At 42.7% G+C, this 10592-nt stretch overlaps 2 protein-coding genes across 2 annotated transcripts; one reads left to right on the forward strand and one right to left on the reverse strand.

The window, feature by feature from the left end:
- Positions 1 to 402: 402 nt before the first annotated feature.
- pdk1 (pyruvate dehydrogenase kinase, isozyme 1) lies at positions 403 to 7746 on the reverse strand. Its single transcript, XM_053439088.1, has 11 exons — positions 6979 to 7746; positions 5557 to 5698; positions 5405 to 5476; positions 4877 to 5061; positions 4168 to 4263; positions 3950 to 4027; positions 3690 to 3766; positions 3415 to 3513; positions 3140 to 3250; positions 2475 to 2588; positions 403 to 2385 (listed from the first exon to the last, which is right to left on the reverse strand). Exons 1-11 carry the CDS (start codon positions 7085 to 7087, stop codon positions 2245 to 2247), a joined length of 1224 nt encoding a protein of 407 aa, XP_053295063.1. The 5' UTR covers positions 7088 to 7746; the 3' UTR covers positions 403 to 2244.
- Positions 7747 to 7887: 141 nt separating this feature from the next.
- Positions 7888 to 10317, forward strand: nup62l (nucleoporin 62 like). The gene is made up of 2 exons (XM_053439087.1): positions 7888 to 9782; positions 9880 to 10317. Exons 1-2 carry the CDS (start codon positions 8214 to 8216, stop codon positions 10036 to 10038), a joined length of 1728 nt encoding a protein of 575 aa, XP_053295062.1. The 5' UTR covers positions 7888 to 8213; the 3' UTR covers positions 10039 to 10317.
- Positions 10318 to 10592: the final 275 nt, after the last annotated feature.

Below are 10592 nucleotides of genomic sequence, written 5' to 3' on the forward strand. Positions count from 1 at the left end.
TGTGGTCTATAGTTTAGTTGGTTAACATTGCTCAGGTGTCTGATTCAATAGTTTCTTGACTGATTCTCTATTGATAAAACATTTGATATCCTCCACAATGTGCCACAAACACTTGGTGTCGATGGCCTGATTGAAATTTAACCTGTAAAGGCACACCAACTTTTAGTGAGCAACAGCGCCCTCTGCAGCCACGTACCGATTGAACAGCCCTTCAATGTGTTGACTGGAGATCTGCCTGTTCCACTGACTGAACTGAAACACAACTCAATAGATATTACCCATGATCCCCGGCTTCCTGAACCAGAGGTTTTTAATGATCTTCAGTTCAGCATTACTCTTTAACTTGCTGGGTCTGATTCTGACTATTGAAGCTGTGACTGTCAAGCAAGAAAGAAACAAGCGTCTGTTGGAACTGTTTATTTTTTTTACTGAACATGATCCAGACAGTGTAACGGCTCTTTTGTAACATTGAAAAGTTGAAATGTAGCTTATTTAACAGAGAGTCCCTAAAAATACAACAAGAGAAACACAGATACTGCTTTTTACTGAATAATACAACTCTGATGAGAGAAGAGCTTAAATTGTATTTTGTTTCCATTTGCTGCACATTATTTGCAAATGCTCCGAGAATTCAAGAAGAAAGCTTATTAACATATGAACGTGCAATTGTAACAATTAATCTCCCAATTAATTCTTTAAACTGTGAAGACTTGACCTTAACAGACGGTAAACAAGGACTACTATGGTAACTTTGCTTGTAAACACCAATCAACTGAGGAAGAAATGCCCTGAATGAAGGACATACAAAAATAAGACTAATCAGCAAGAAAAATGTAACGGGTTTAAAAAAAAAAGCAACAATAAATTGTTCCCCTTTCTTCCAAAACCTCAAACTGAACACATATAGGAGAGTGAATGAGCAGAGCTGAACTACAGCTCCTCAAGAAAAGCTGTAAACTATTGGATACGTGCATATTTAAAAATAAACTTATAAAGTTCCTGCCTTAAAACTGAAATTAAGTCTTTGAAAATCCCACAAATGATATGGAACCACGCAGGGGGTTTCAGGAGGTGGGTTTTCCTCCTGATAGACTTTATGAAGCTCATCACACTTACAATACTGTACTATTGTTGCTTGTTTTCATAGTTACTATCAAGGAATCTGTGCTGCTGTGAGTTTGTCCACTAGAGGGCGCTGATACGTTTATTGCTCTGCAGGCTGGTATGGTCAGAAGCAGGTTCTTGTTTTCACCTCTCTCCCTTTGTGTCTGTACAAACTAACTCTACAACACATGGATGGATTTTCACTCGACCTGGTGTGGTCATTACTTAGGAGCAGATCTCCACATGAATTACTTTTGGAGTTGATAGGTCAAAGGTTAAAACACAAAATATGGTCTGAGAAACACATTTTCTGAGAAATCTCTGCAAATAACAGACAATCTAGAGCTTATATTGATCAGATATTGATTCCTGATTATATGATATGTGGCTCCATGAAGAAGTCAGAAAACCATGCCTTGTTCGAGAATGGAGTTTATAAGTATCTGCTGCCTCTTACACGATACACGACTTTAAGCATATATAGTTTGAAAAACAGTTTATGATCATATGGTGGGATGACGTCATCATGATGACATATATTGCAAATATTAGTATAAGTGAGACGATTGACGTACTTATTTAGAACAAACCAATCATTTGTCATAAGTTATAAGTAATTCCATGATGATGCCCCTCTGAAATGTCCTTATTATAATATAAAGAGTTAGTTTTGCCTGACAGGGGTAAATACACTTTATCCACTGGGTGTTCATCAGCCATCTGAAGCTTTTCATTCTATACTGAATATCGTGCTCAGTGCACAAAATGACTGGCCAATATCACAATCAACTTTAAAATTAAACTATAGATATCAGTATTGAGCTCAAAACTCCAGAATTTGTTTGTTTTTTATTTGTGTGTTTGTTTAGAAAGCTGCTCATGTTTATTTCCAGTTACTCGCGATGAGGACAAGCAGCGGTTCTGTTTGTGTTGCTCCATAATCATCACCAGAACAACTTGTTCTAATTTATGGCACTAAAACTTTTCTCAGTCAGTCTTTCTATTTTTTTTTAACTTTATGTACAAAACCTCTGAACTGAGATAAAGACCCTTTACACGCTCCCACACATACACAAACCACATTTACCACCCCCCCCACCCCCACACACTTTGTTCCAGGACTGATTTGTCTTTTGAAAATTAGAAACTACGAAACGTGGTCATGTCCTTGGGCTCTTTGCTCGGGACGCACCAGTCGTCGGCCTCGTGGATCGTCTTGTAGTGTTTCCACGCCGACTTGTTGTACACGGGCAGCCTCTCGATGGACTCTGTGGAGAGGGCCTGACAGGAAATGGAGAGGAAGTTCAAACAATCCATTCTGCCCTTTTCTTTACGGAGATGAGCTTAAAATAAAAAATAAAACAAATTACCCGGAAGTAGATCACAGCATCAGTTCCGTAACCCTCCAGAGAGTACAGCTTCAGGTCCCCTTGGAAGTAGCGAGCGTACAGTCGAGAGATGGGGAGGCCGTAACCGTAACCAGCCTAGAAAAGAACACACAGAGCAGGGTTCATCAACACAACACAGACACACATCACAATCCTCTCTGCTGCTTGACTTTGAGGAGAAAACTTTTAGAATTTTTACTGGTGAAGATTGTGGGAAAACTGGCTGAAATCTATTTCACCATATTGAGAAGAACCCTGGTCAGTTATTGACATAATTTTACTTAAAGATATAGAAAAAGTTTAGTTTCTCTGCCTAGTTCAACCAGTAAAATTGTTATTTTCCTGTATTCACTCACTGCTGTTACAAGTAGTTAAGATGATGACTGAGCTCTAGAATCAAAAACTAACCACAGAACAAATCACCTGGATTAACTGTGGGATTATTTAACTGATTCGGGTCTTAATAAATACAGATGTATCAGATTGAAAACAGATAAATGACAGAAGTGATTGCAATCACGTAGTCACTGCACAGAGAGTCAGTTCAATATTCAAATGTGTCGTAGTATTTAGGGTGAACATAAGCAGCAGTGGCAGTAAATCAAGTTTATACTTTTTAATCTGTGTGTGTTTATCTGAGCACCGACCAGAGGAGCAGCGCGTGATCCGTCGAAGTTCGGCCGAGGAGCGGTGGAGTACGTGTAGGTGAACAGCCTGTCGATCTTCCTCAAAGGCACGCCTCCTCCGCGATCGCTCACCTGCAGAACAACGTGTGGTTCTCATCAAACACATAAACAGGATGGATTTTCATTTCCCAAAATCTGTTGCTCCGACAGGTGAGGAGTTTATTCTGGTAAATTCTAATAAGAGTAAAACAAACAGGTATAAATCCAGCAGATCAGACTGAGACGCGTTGATTTACCTTAACCGTCAGATCCTCAGTTCCCAGAGCGATGTGTGCGTGGATGGGAGGACACTCCATGGAGTCGCCATATAACTCCATGGTGGCCCGCATGGCGTTCTGCAAAGAGGACAGGATGGTCAAGATGTTCCGCTAACTTGACTAAAGCGTAAAATTGGAACCAATTTACAGGATGAATAAAGGAAAATATAAATGAATCAATAAAGAATATATCAGAGTCCAAACTCTGTGCGAATATGTGCATGTAAGTTCAGTATATATGAAGGGAAACTTACCTTAAAAAGTTCGAACACCATGTGATAGAGATGAGATGGAACGTAGACCACAGTTATGGGGTTTTCCCGCTCTTTGACTGTCAGGACAAATACATCATCAAAATAAATTCAATACATATTTAATGGACATTGTTGAATCAGGCTATTTCTATCCATTTATTAAAAAATCCATTAATTGCTCTGGATTAATTCTGTGAATAAACGTACATTCATAATTAAAAGTGTGTGGATGTATAATAACAATATCCAAACAAATTTACCATTGGATTCCTCCAGCTTCAGCTCAGGAGAGTTCATGTAATACCGGTCACAGAGATTCCGTGCGTTTTCGTAGGCGTCTACAAGGAAGACATTTGTTTTCAGGGGGAGACAAGAAAATAAACACTTTAATAATTGAATGAATACTATTTTTTAAATCTGACGGTTTGTTGCTCCTCGTGTTTGTGTTCTTAAAACAAGACGTTCTCTCTGAACTGACCTCTGATCACCTCACTGACACGACAGTGCGGATCAATACTGCCGATCTGTTTGGGATGAGCCGGGTTCACCTTCACCTTCCCACCGAAGAGGAGCGCTAGGAGGAGACACACAGATGAGGACAAGCACCAAGTATCACATGTTATATATTTCCACACAACACATGTTGATGCGTTTATGTTTATGACATTTACATTTGATTTTGGGACCTTTTCAGTGGTGATGAAATAAGGATTTACTTGTTATTCTTCAAGTCCTTTAAATGTGGGTAGAGCAGCAGGAGGCAGGACATGGTTTTAGTTTGAGTCTGTTGGCCTGACTCCTCTTTTTCACCCTAGGATATTTTTATTCTTCCAGTTTCATGTCTGTTGCGTGTTAGAATAATCATCAACACACCCAGAGCAACTGAATAGGACATTTAGTTTCTCGCAAACAGCTTCTTATTAGGACTTCAGGTAAAGTCCAGTCTTAGATGATGTCCCACTGTAATAGTTGATCTCTATCGGGCATAACAACTTCAATTTTGAAGTATGGGCGAAATATATGACAAAACTTAAATAATAACATGCAATATGATTTCAAAATTTTACCACAACCTGACAATCGTGTTTCTGTATCAATAACTTTGCTTTCTATAGATTCTCTGTAAACTCTACAGTGAAATATCAAACTATTGACTGTTTTTATGAGGTAGAAGAGAAGTTCCTCACTGTGCTGGTTGAGCAGCATCCGGATGGATATCCGACTCATGTAGAAACGATCCAGGAAATACTGAACATTCTGGCTGACGACCGGGTCGGTGCCGTACGTCTCTTTGTACTCCACCACTCCCTGAGCCATGGTGGGAATGACATCGTTGTGCCGGTTTCTGATTTTTATCACAGCGTCTGTGAAACTAAACATAAATATACAGAAAGAAGAGTTTTTTTCCGCAGATTTAAAGGGGACATATTATGCCCATTTTACCGCAAGTTGAAACGGTTCCTTGGGGTCTAAATGAAATGTCTGGGGAAAAAATTGGTCAAAATACCAGAAGGATCATTTAAAACAGCACCCTTTTTACCCTGTCTAAAACAGCCCTCCTCAGATTGACCTGTTTTTTTCCAGAGTTTTTGGGACATGCCAGATACCCAAATTAACGTGTAGAAGTACTACAAAAGAATTTTCATAATATGTCCCCTTTAAAACATAATTAATATAAGGATTAAAAACCAAACTCCATGATGTGATTTACTTACTCATAACCAACCTTCTCATCATCTGCATTTCTTTCTTTGAACTCGATAATCTCCTGTATACTCTGCATGTACCTGGGCAAAGAAAAATAAATCAGTGTGCATCTGCAGGCGGCGGCATGACCCCTGACTGGGAAGAGGCCAAACCTACGTACCAGCTCTGAACCAACCGGACTGATGGGGTCCTCAACAAGTTGTCTGGCAGCAGGTTGATTTCTTTCATGATGTTTGCCAACCTCACAGGCAGCTCATGTCTGAGGAAGACGAACGAAGTTTTCTCACATGCATTCTCTGAACCTGAGGAGTGAAAATACAAACAGAAACGTAAGTAGCCTCTTCTGTTAGTCTTCTAGACACTAATGTCAGAGGCAGAGTTGTCACAAAATGGTGTATTATTTATGTTGGTGCGCATGTTATTTTTTTAGAGATATTTTTGGACACTATGGCTGTTATTGATAGGACAGAGTTTAGTGTGAAAGAGGAAGACAGAGCATGCACCAGGGGGTCGGAGTCAAACTCAAGCCTCCGTTTTGTGTTTCTTTGCTGCCTCTAGAAAAAGGCAACACAATCATTTAAACCATGAAAATAAAAGAAAAACTGTAGTTTTGCCAAGTCACTGTAGTCAGTGCTGCAAAGTGAGAAGCTGGGCTGCTTTATGTCAGTGCTGGGTTTTATATATATATATATATATATATGAAATTACATTCAGCTGGATTAGACAGAAAACACAACATTTCTCAACACATTCCCAAGTAAATGTACCACATCACGTTTTAGGTGAAAAGTGTGATGATGACATTTGTGCACCACAACAAACAACAGAATCCATATCCACCAACCCTGTTTACGCTCAAATTATACATTGATTTAAACCTGGTGATTAATTCTATGTTCATGAAATGATCAGTTAATTGTTGCAGCTTTACTCACAAGTGCATTCACTGGGGCTTGACTTTCCTGGGCAGGAACCTTTTATAATCTTGAGTGATTAAATGACCTTCTTAAGTAACCAGTCAAACCTTAACATCTGTATGGAACTTAACATAATCCGGTCTGGCCCAAAGTCAGTGGTTATTGAAGTAGGATAACTCCCTTGTGTTTTTTATTGAGACAGTACAGCCTCACCTAAAAGTCGAATTATTTAAAGACTCAAAACTCATGGATATGCAACCACTCCACTGCCTTAAAAAGATACACCTTGTGTGCACAGCTAGCTGACCTATATACTGTATGAGGTACAGTGTGTGTGTGTGTGTGTGTGTGTGTGAGTGTGTGTGTATGTGTTTGTTCTTTTTTGATACCTTTACCTTATCAGGACCAAAGCCTTTTCCCAGTTTGGCTAAACTAAATGTCACTAGGTCCTAGTTTAGGTAAATGGTGAGATGTGAATTTGGGTTCAGGTTAAGTTAGGTTTGAATTGGCCATGGTTAAAGTTAGGGATTAGGTTTTGGTTGGACTGTGCACAATGAATGTAAGTCAAAGCCAAGTCCTAACGAGGATAGCTGCACAAACGTGTGTGTGTGCGTGTGTGTCTGTGTGTGTTTGTGTGTGTGTGTGTGTGTGTGTGTGTCTCGTACCAAAATCCAGAAACTGCTTAATGGAGAGAGGGGACGGTGAGAATTTGGAGTAATAGTCGATTTCCTTCCCTGTGGACAGGCTGCTCCTCAGAAACCTTAAGATCCTCATGGCGATGCCTCCTGTGTTCCCTCAGTTGTTATTGTTTGTAGTTCTTCTTCGCTTTAATGGGCTGATCACTCACAGTCGCTTGATCTAGGTTGACGTCAGCTTGTCGGCTAACTTCAGCCGCAGACACACGCAAACACACACTTTAGCGAAGTCCTGCTGTCGGGCGGTTTGGTGAAATGGGATCCTCCATAGTCACCACTACCGTAATAAAATGATATATAAATGCGCTCCTCAGTTCGGTCGCAGCTGAATTCTCGAAGGCAGAAATTTCAACATGCTAAGCAGTCGTGAACAGGATGCGACAGTGTCACATCAAGAGAAGTCCCTGCCTGTAGGTTTTGTTTAGAAAATACTTTATTTACCAGCATATAAGTTTGTTTGTCTAATTTCCTGTTCAAACAACCGTGTCGTCTTTGTTTTGTATCTGTATAGCTCTGTCCTCGCGTTTAGCTTATTTTATTTACGGTGCGTTAGAATACAATATTATATTTTACACCGACAATGCACCAATTGCGTCATTTAACTTTATAAAAAATCATTAAATACATTTGAGCAAAATATTGTAGTTTGTTATTTTTCCTTTGTCATTACTTAACATGAACAGCAAATTGGTGAGTCATTTTATTAACTGTTTACTCTTTGATGATTTTATAAAAAAGATAAACATCCCTGAATGGGTTGGTCGGGCAGGAGACTCAACCAATCAGATGAGGGGGTTTGCTCCAGGCAGGGCCTTGATTGGACGTTACATCTGTCACTCTTCCAGGACAGCCGAAACGTCATCTCTCCGCGGTCCTAACAAACGTCATTTCCTTTAGTAGTCCACAGAAATGCCTGCGTGAAGTAGCATCGAGGACTACGGGCCACGTTTTTTTGGGGAAGATGTGTTTTTAATTTTCGGGCCCCGCGTCGGTTAAGGTAACGTCAACAAACGATAGATCGACTCTATAACCCGGTAAAGTCTGGGAAGTCGCCGCAGGAGGTGAAAGCTGCCCACCGGTAATTTCAGAAGCTTGGAGTTGTGACCCGCCAAAAGCCGCGGAGGCTCAGTGAGGAAGTGACCATTTTGTGCTGTGTCTGGTTTCGTTGACTGTTTATATTATAGTTTATCTTGTTGGTAAAGAAAATGAGCGGAGGGTTTAACTTCGGGCAGCCCACTGGAGGCTTCGCTTTCGGGGCCCAGAAGCCCACAGTCGCCGCTGCCCCCGCTTCGGGCTTCGGGATGCAAAGCTCCACACCTGTAGCCCCTGCAGGGGGCTTCTCCTTCGGCACCCCCGCCCAGCCCACGGCCAACAGTGCCGGCGGTTTTAGTTTCGGAACCCCAGCCAAGAGCACAGCAGCCGGGGGTGGAGGGTTTTCTTTTGGGACCCCCACCTCCAACGCGTTTGGTCTCGGCGCGACTCCTCAACCCACAGCCACAGCGCAAGCACCGGGGATGACGTTAGGCTCCGTGGCAGCTCCAGTTTCGATGCAAGGGTTCAATATGGGTGGCGCGATGTCCCAACAGACCACCGCTGCCCCCCAAGCAGGAGGCGGCTTCTCCTTCGGGACTGCTCCTCAGGCTCAACCCCAACTTGCTGCACCAGCTCCTGCCCAAGCAGCTCCAGCCCAAGCAACCCAAGCCGCAGCAGCAGCAACCCAAGCCGCAGCAGCAGCAGCAGCAGCAGCCGCATCAGGTGGCCTCTCGTTCGGAAGCTTCAGCTTTGGATCAGCTACAAAGGTCCAGGCGACCACAGCAGCAGCCCCCACTATCCCCACAGGAGGAGGCTTCGGCTTCGGCACCAGTGCTCCCGCCAACCTCACCATGGGCATGCAGCCGCAGCCAGTCTCCATCGCTGCAGCCCCAACACCTCAGGGTGGAGGGTTTGGCTTTGGGATCAAACCTTCATCAACCCCAGCTCCTCCTGCTTCAACACAGCCAGCCCCAGCCGTAGGTCCCACTCTCTTTTCGATGCCCTTCACTACAGTTGCGGCTTCTGCTCCTGCTACCTCTGCACCAGCTGCTGGCTTTATGCAGAGTGCAGCTCCAACTTCACTAGCAAGCACCGCTCCTGCCATAACCACAGCAGCTAGTGGAGGTCTTTCTTTTATGCTCAAACCTCTGGGGGCAGCTCCTGCCACCTCGACCCCCGCCGCTGCTCCTGCCTCGACTGCAGCTGCCACAACAGGTGCTCCAGTAGCCTTCAGCCTGGGACTCAAACCTGCATCTGGCATGAGCACCATCACAGCACCCACATCAATCACTACAACCACAGCTCCTCCGGTGATGAGCTACGCCCAGCTGGAGGGTCTCATCAACAAGTGGAGTCTCGAACTAGAGGACCAAGAGAGACATTTCCTACAGCAGGCCACTCAGGTGAACGCCTGGGACCGAATGCTTGTTGAGAACGGGGAGAAGATCACATCCCTGCACAAGGAGATGGAGAAGGTGAAGCTTGACCAGAGGAGGCTGAACCAGGAACTGGATTTCATCCTGTCCCAGCAGAAGGAGCTGGAGGACGTGCTGTGCCCACTCGAGGAGTCTGTGAAAGAGCAGAGCGGAACCATCTATATGCAGAACGCCGACGAGGAGCGCGAAAGAACGTACAAGCTCGCAGAGAACGTGGACGCGCAGCTGAAGAGGATGTCGCAGGACCTGAAGGAGATCATCGAGCACCTGAACACATCCAGCGGCCCTGCAGACACCAGTGATCCAGTAAGATGAAACTAGGCTCCTACACATTTTTTCATTGCCTTTGACGTTGTATACTTTCAAAATGAATTAACACCTACCTTCTCTAATCTTTTCATAGCTTCAACAGATCTGTAAAATTCTCAATGCCCACATGGATTCTCTTCAGTGGATCGATCAGAATTCGGTGCTCCTGCACAGACGGGTGGAGGAAGTGTCCAAACTGTGCGATAACCAGCGCAAGGAGCAGGAGAAAACCTTTCGTTTAACGTTTGACTGATGGGAAATAAACACAACAGCCTCTATATTGACAATTTACCAACTTCACTTGTCATAAACAAGGATGTTCTTAAGGCATCATGATGTTTTTGATTTGCCTTCATCATAGTTCCTGTTCAACTGCTTTTCCCTTCTTTTGGTTGACCTTAAGATATTACATATTTTCAAGATATTCTCAATGCATAAGGTTTTTATATAGAATTGTGGGAGTAATTGTTTCTTCCCATGTAAATGCTTTCTGTGCTCTAAAAAAGAATGATTAAATAAACCTTTAGATTAACGCTTTGTTTTATTGGATAGTAAAATTGCAAGCACTTCTTCCATTTGTTTCAGTGGCAGTAGTTTAATCACAGATGGAAATATATGTGCACTAAAATAATCTCCCTGTATGATTAAGATTACATTACCTGGGATTTGAGGATGTTAATTGAGGCTATGTGACACTGTGAGAGGTAGTTTTGCCAATTTCTGTCAAGAGGATTCATGGTACAAAATAAATAAACCAGTGGCATGCCTGGTTTTTACATCATATAAACTAATTTAATGCAATTCAAC

Source organism: Pleuronectes platessa, chromosome 14 (genome assembly GCF_947347685.1).
Source record: "Pleuronectes platessa chromosome 14, fPlePla1.1, whole genome shotgun sequence".
NCBI classification, from domain to species: domain Eukaryota; kingdom Metazoa; phylum Chordata; class Actinopteri; order Pleuronectiformes; family Pleuronectidae; genus Pleuronectes; species Pleuronectes platessa.

What these genes read in the sequence shown, in the direction of transcription:
- pdk1 (XM_053439088.1), bottom strand. Translation starts at nt 7,087, where the DNA reads ATGAGGATCTTAAGGTTTCTGAGGAGCAGCCTGTCCACAGGGAAGGAA. An exon ending in GTCCGGTTGGTTCAGAGCTG is followed by an intron (nt 5,477 to 5,556) that starts GTACGTAGGTTT and finishes TTCTTTGCCCAG; the next exon opens with GTACATGCAGAGTATACAGG. An exon ending in CTGAGGATCTGACGGTTAAG is followed by an intron (nt 3,251 to 3,414) that starts GTAAATCAACGC and finishes GTTGTTCTGCAG; the next exon opens with GTGAGCGATCGCGGAGGAGG.
- nup62l (XM_053439087.1), top strand. Translation starts at nt 8,214, where the DNA reads ATGAGCGGAGGGTTTAACTTCGGGCAGCCCACTGGAGGCTTCGCTTTC. An exon ending in CTGCAGACACCAGTGATCCA is followed by an intron (nt 9,783 to 9,879) that starts GTAAGATGAAAC and finishes ATCTTTTCATAG; the next exon opens with CTTCAACAGATCTGTAAAAT.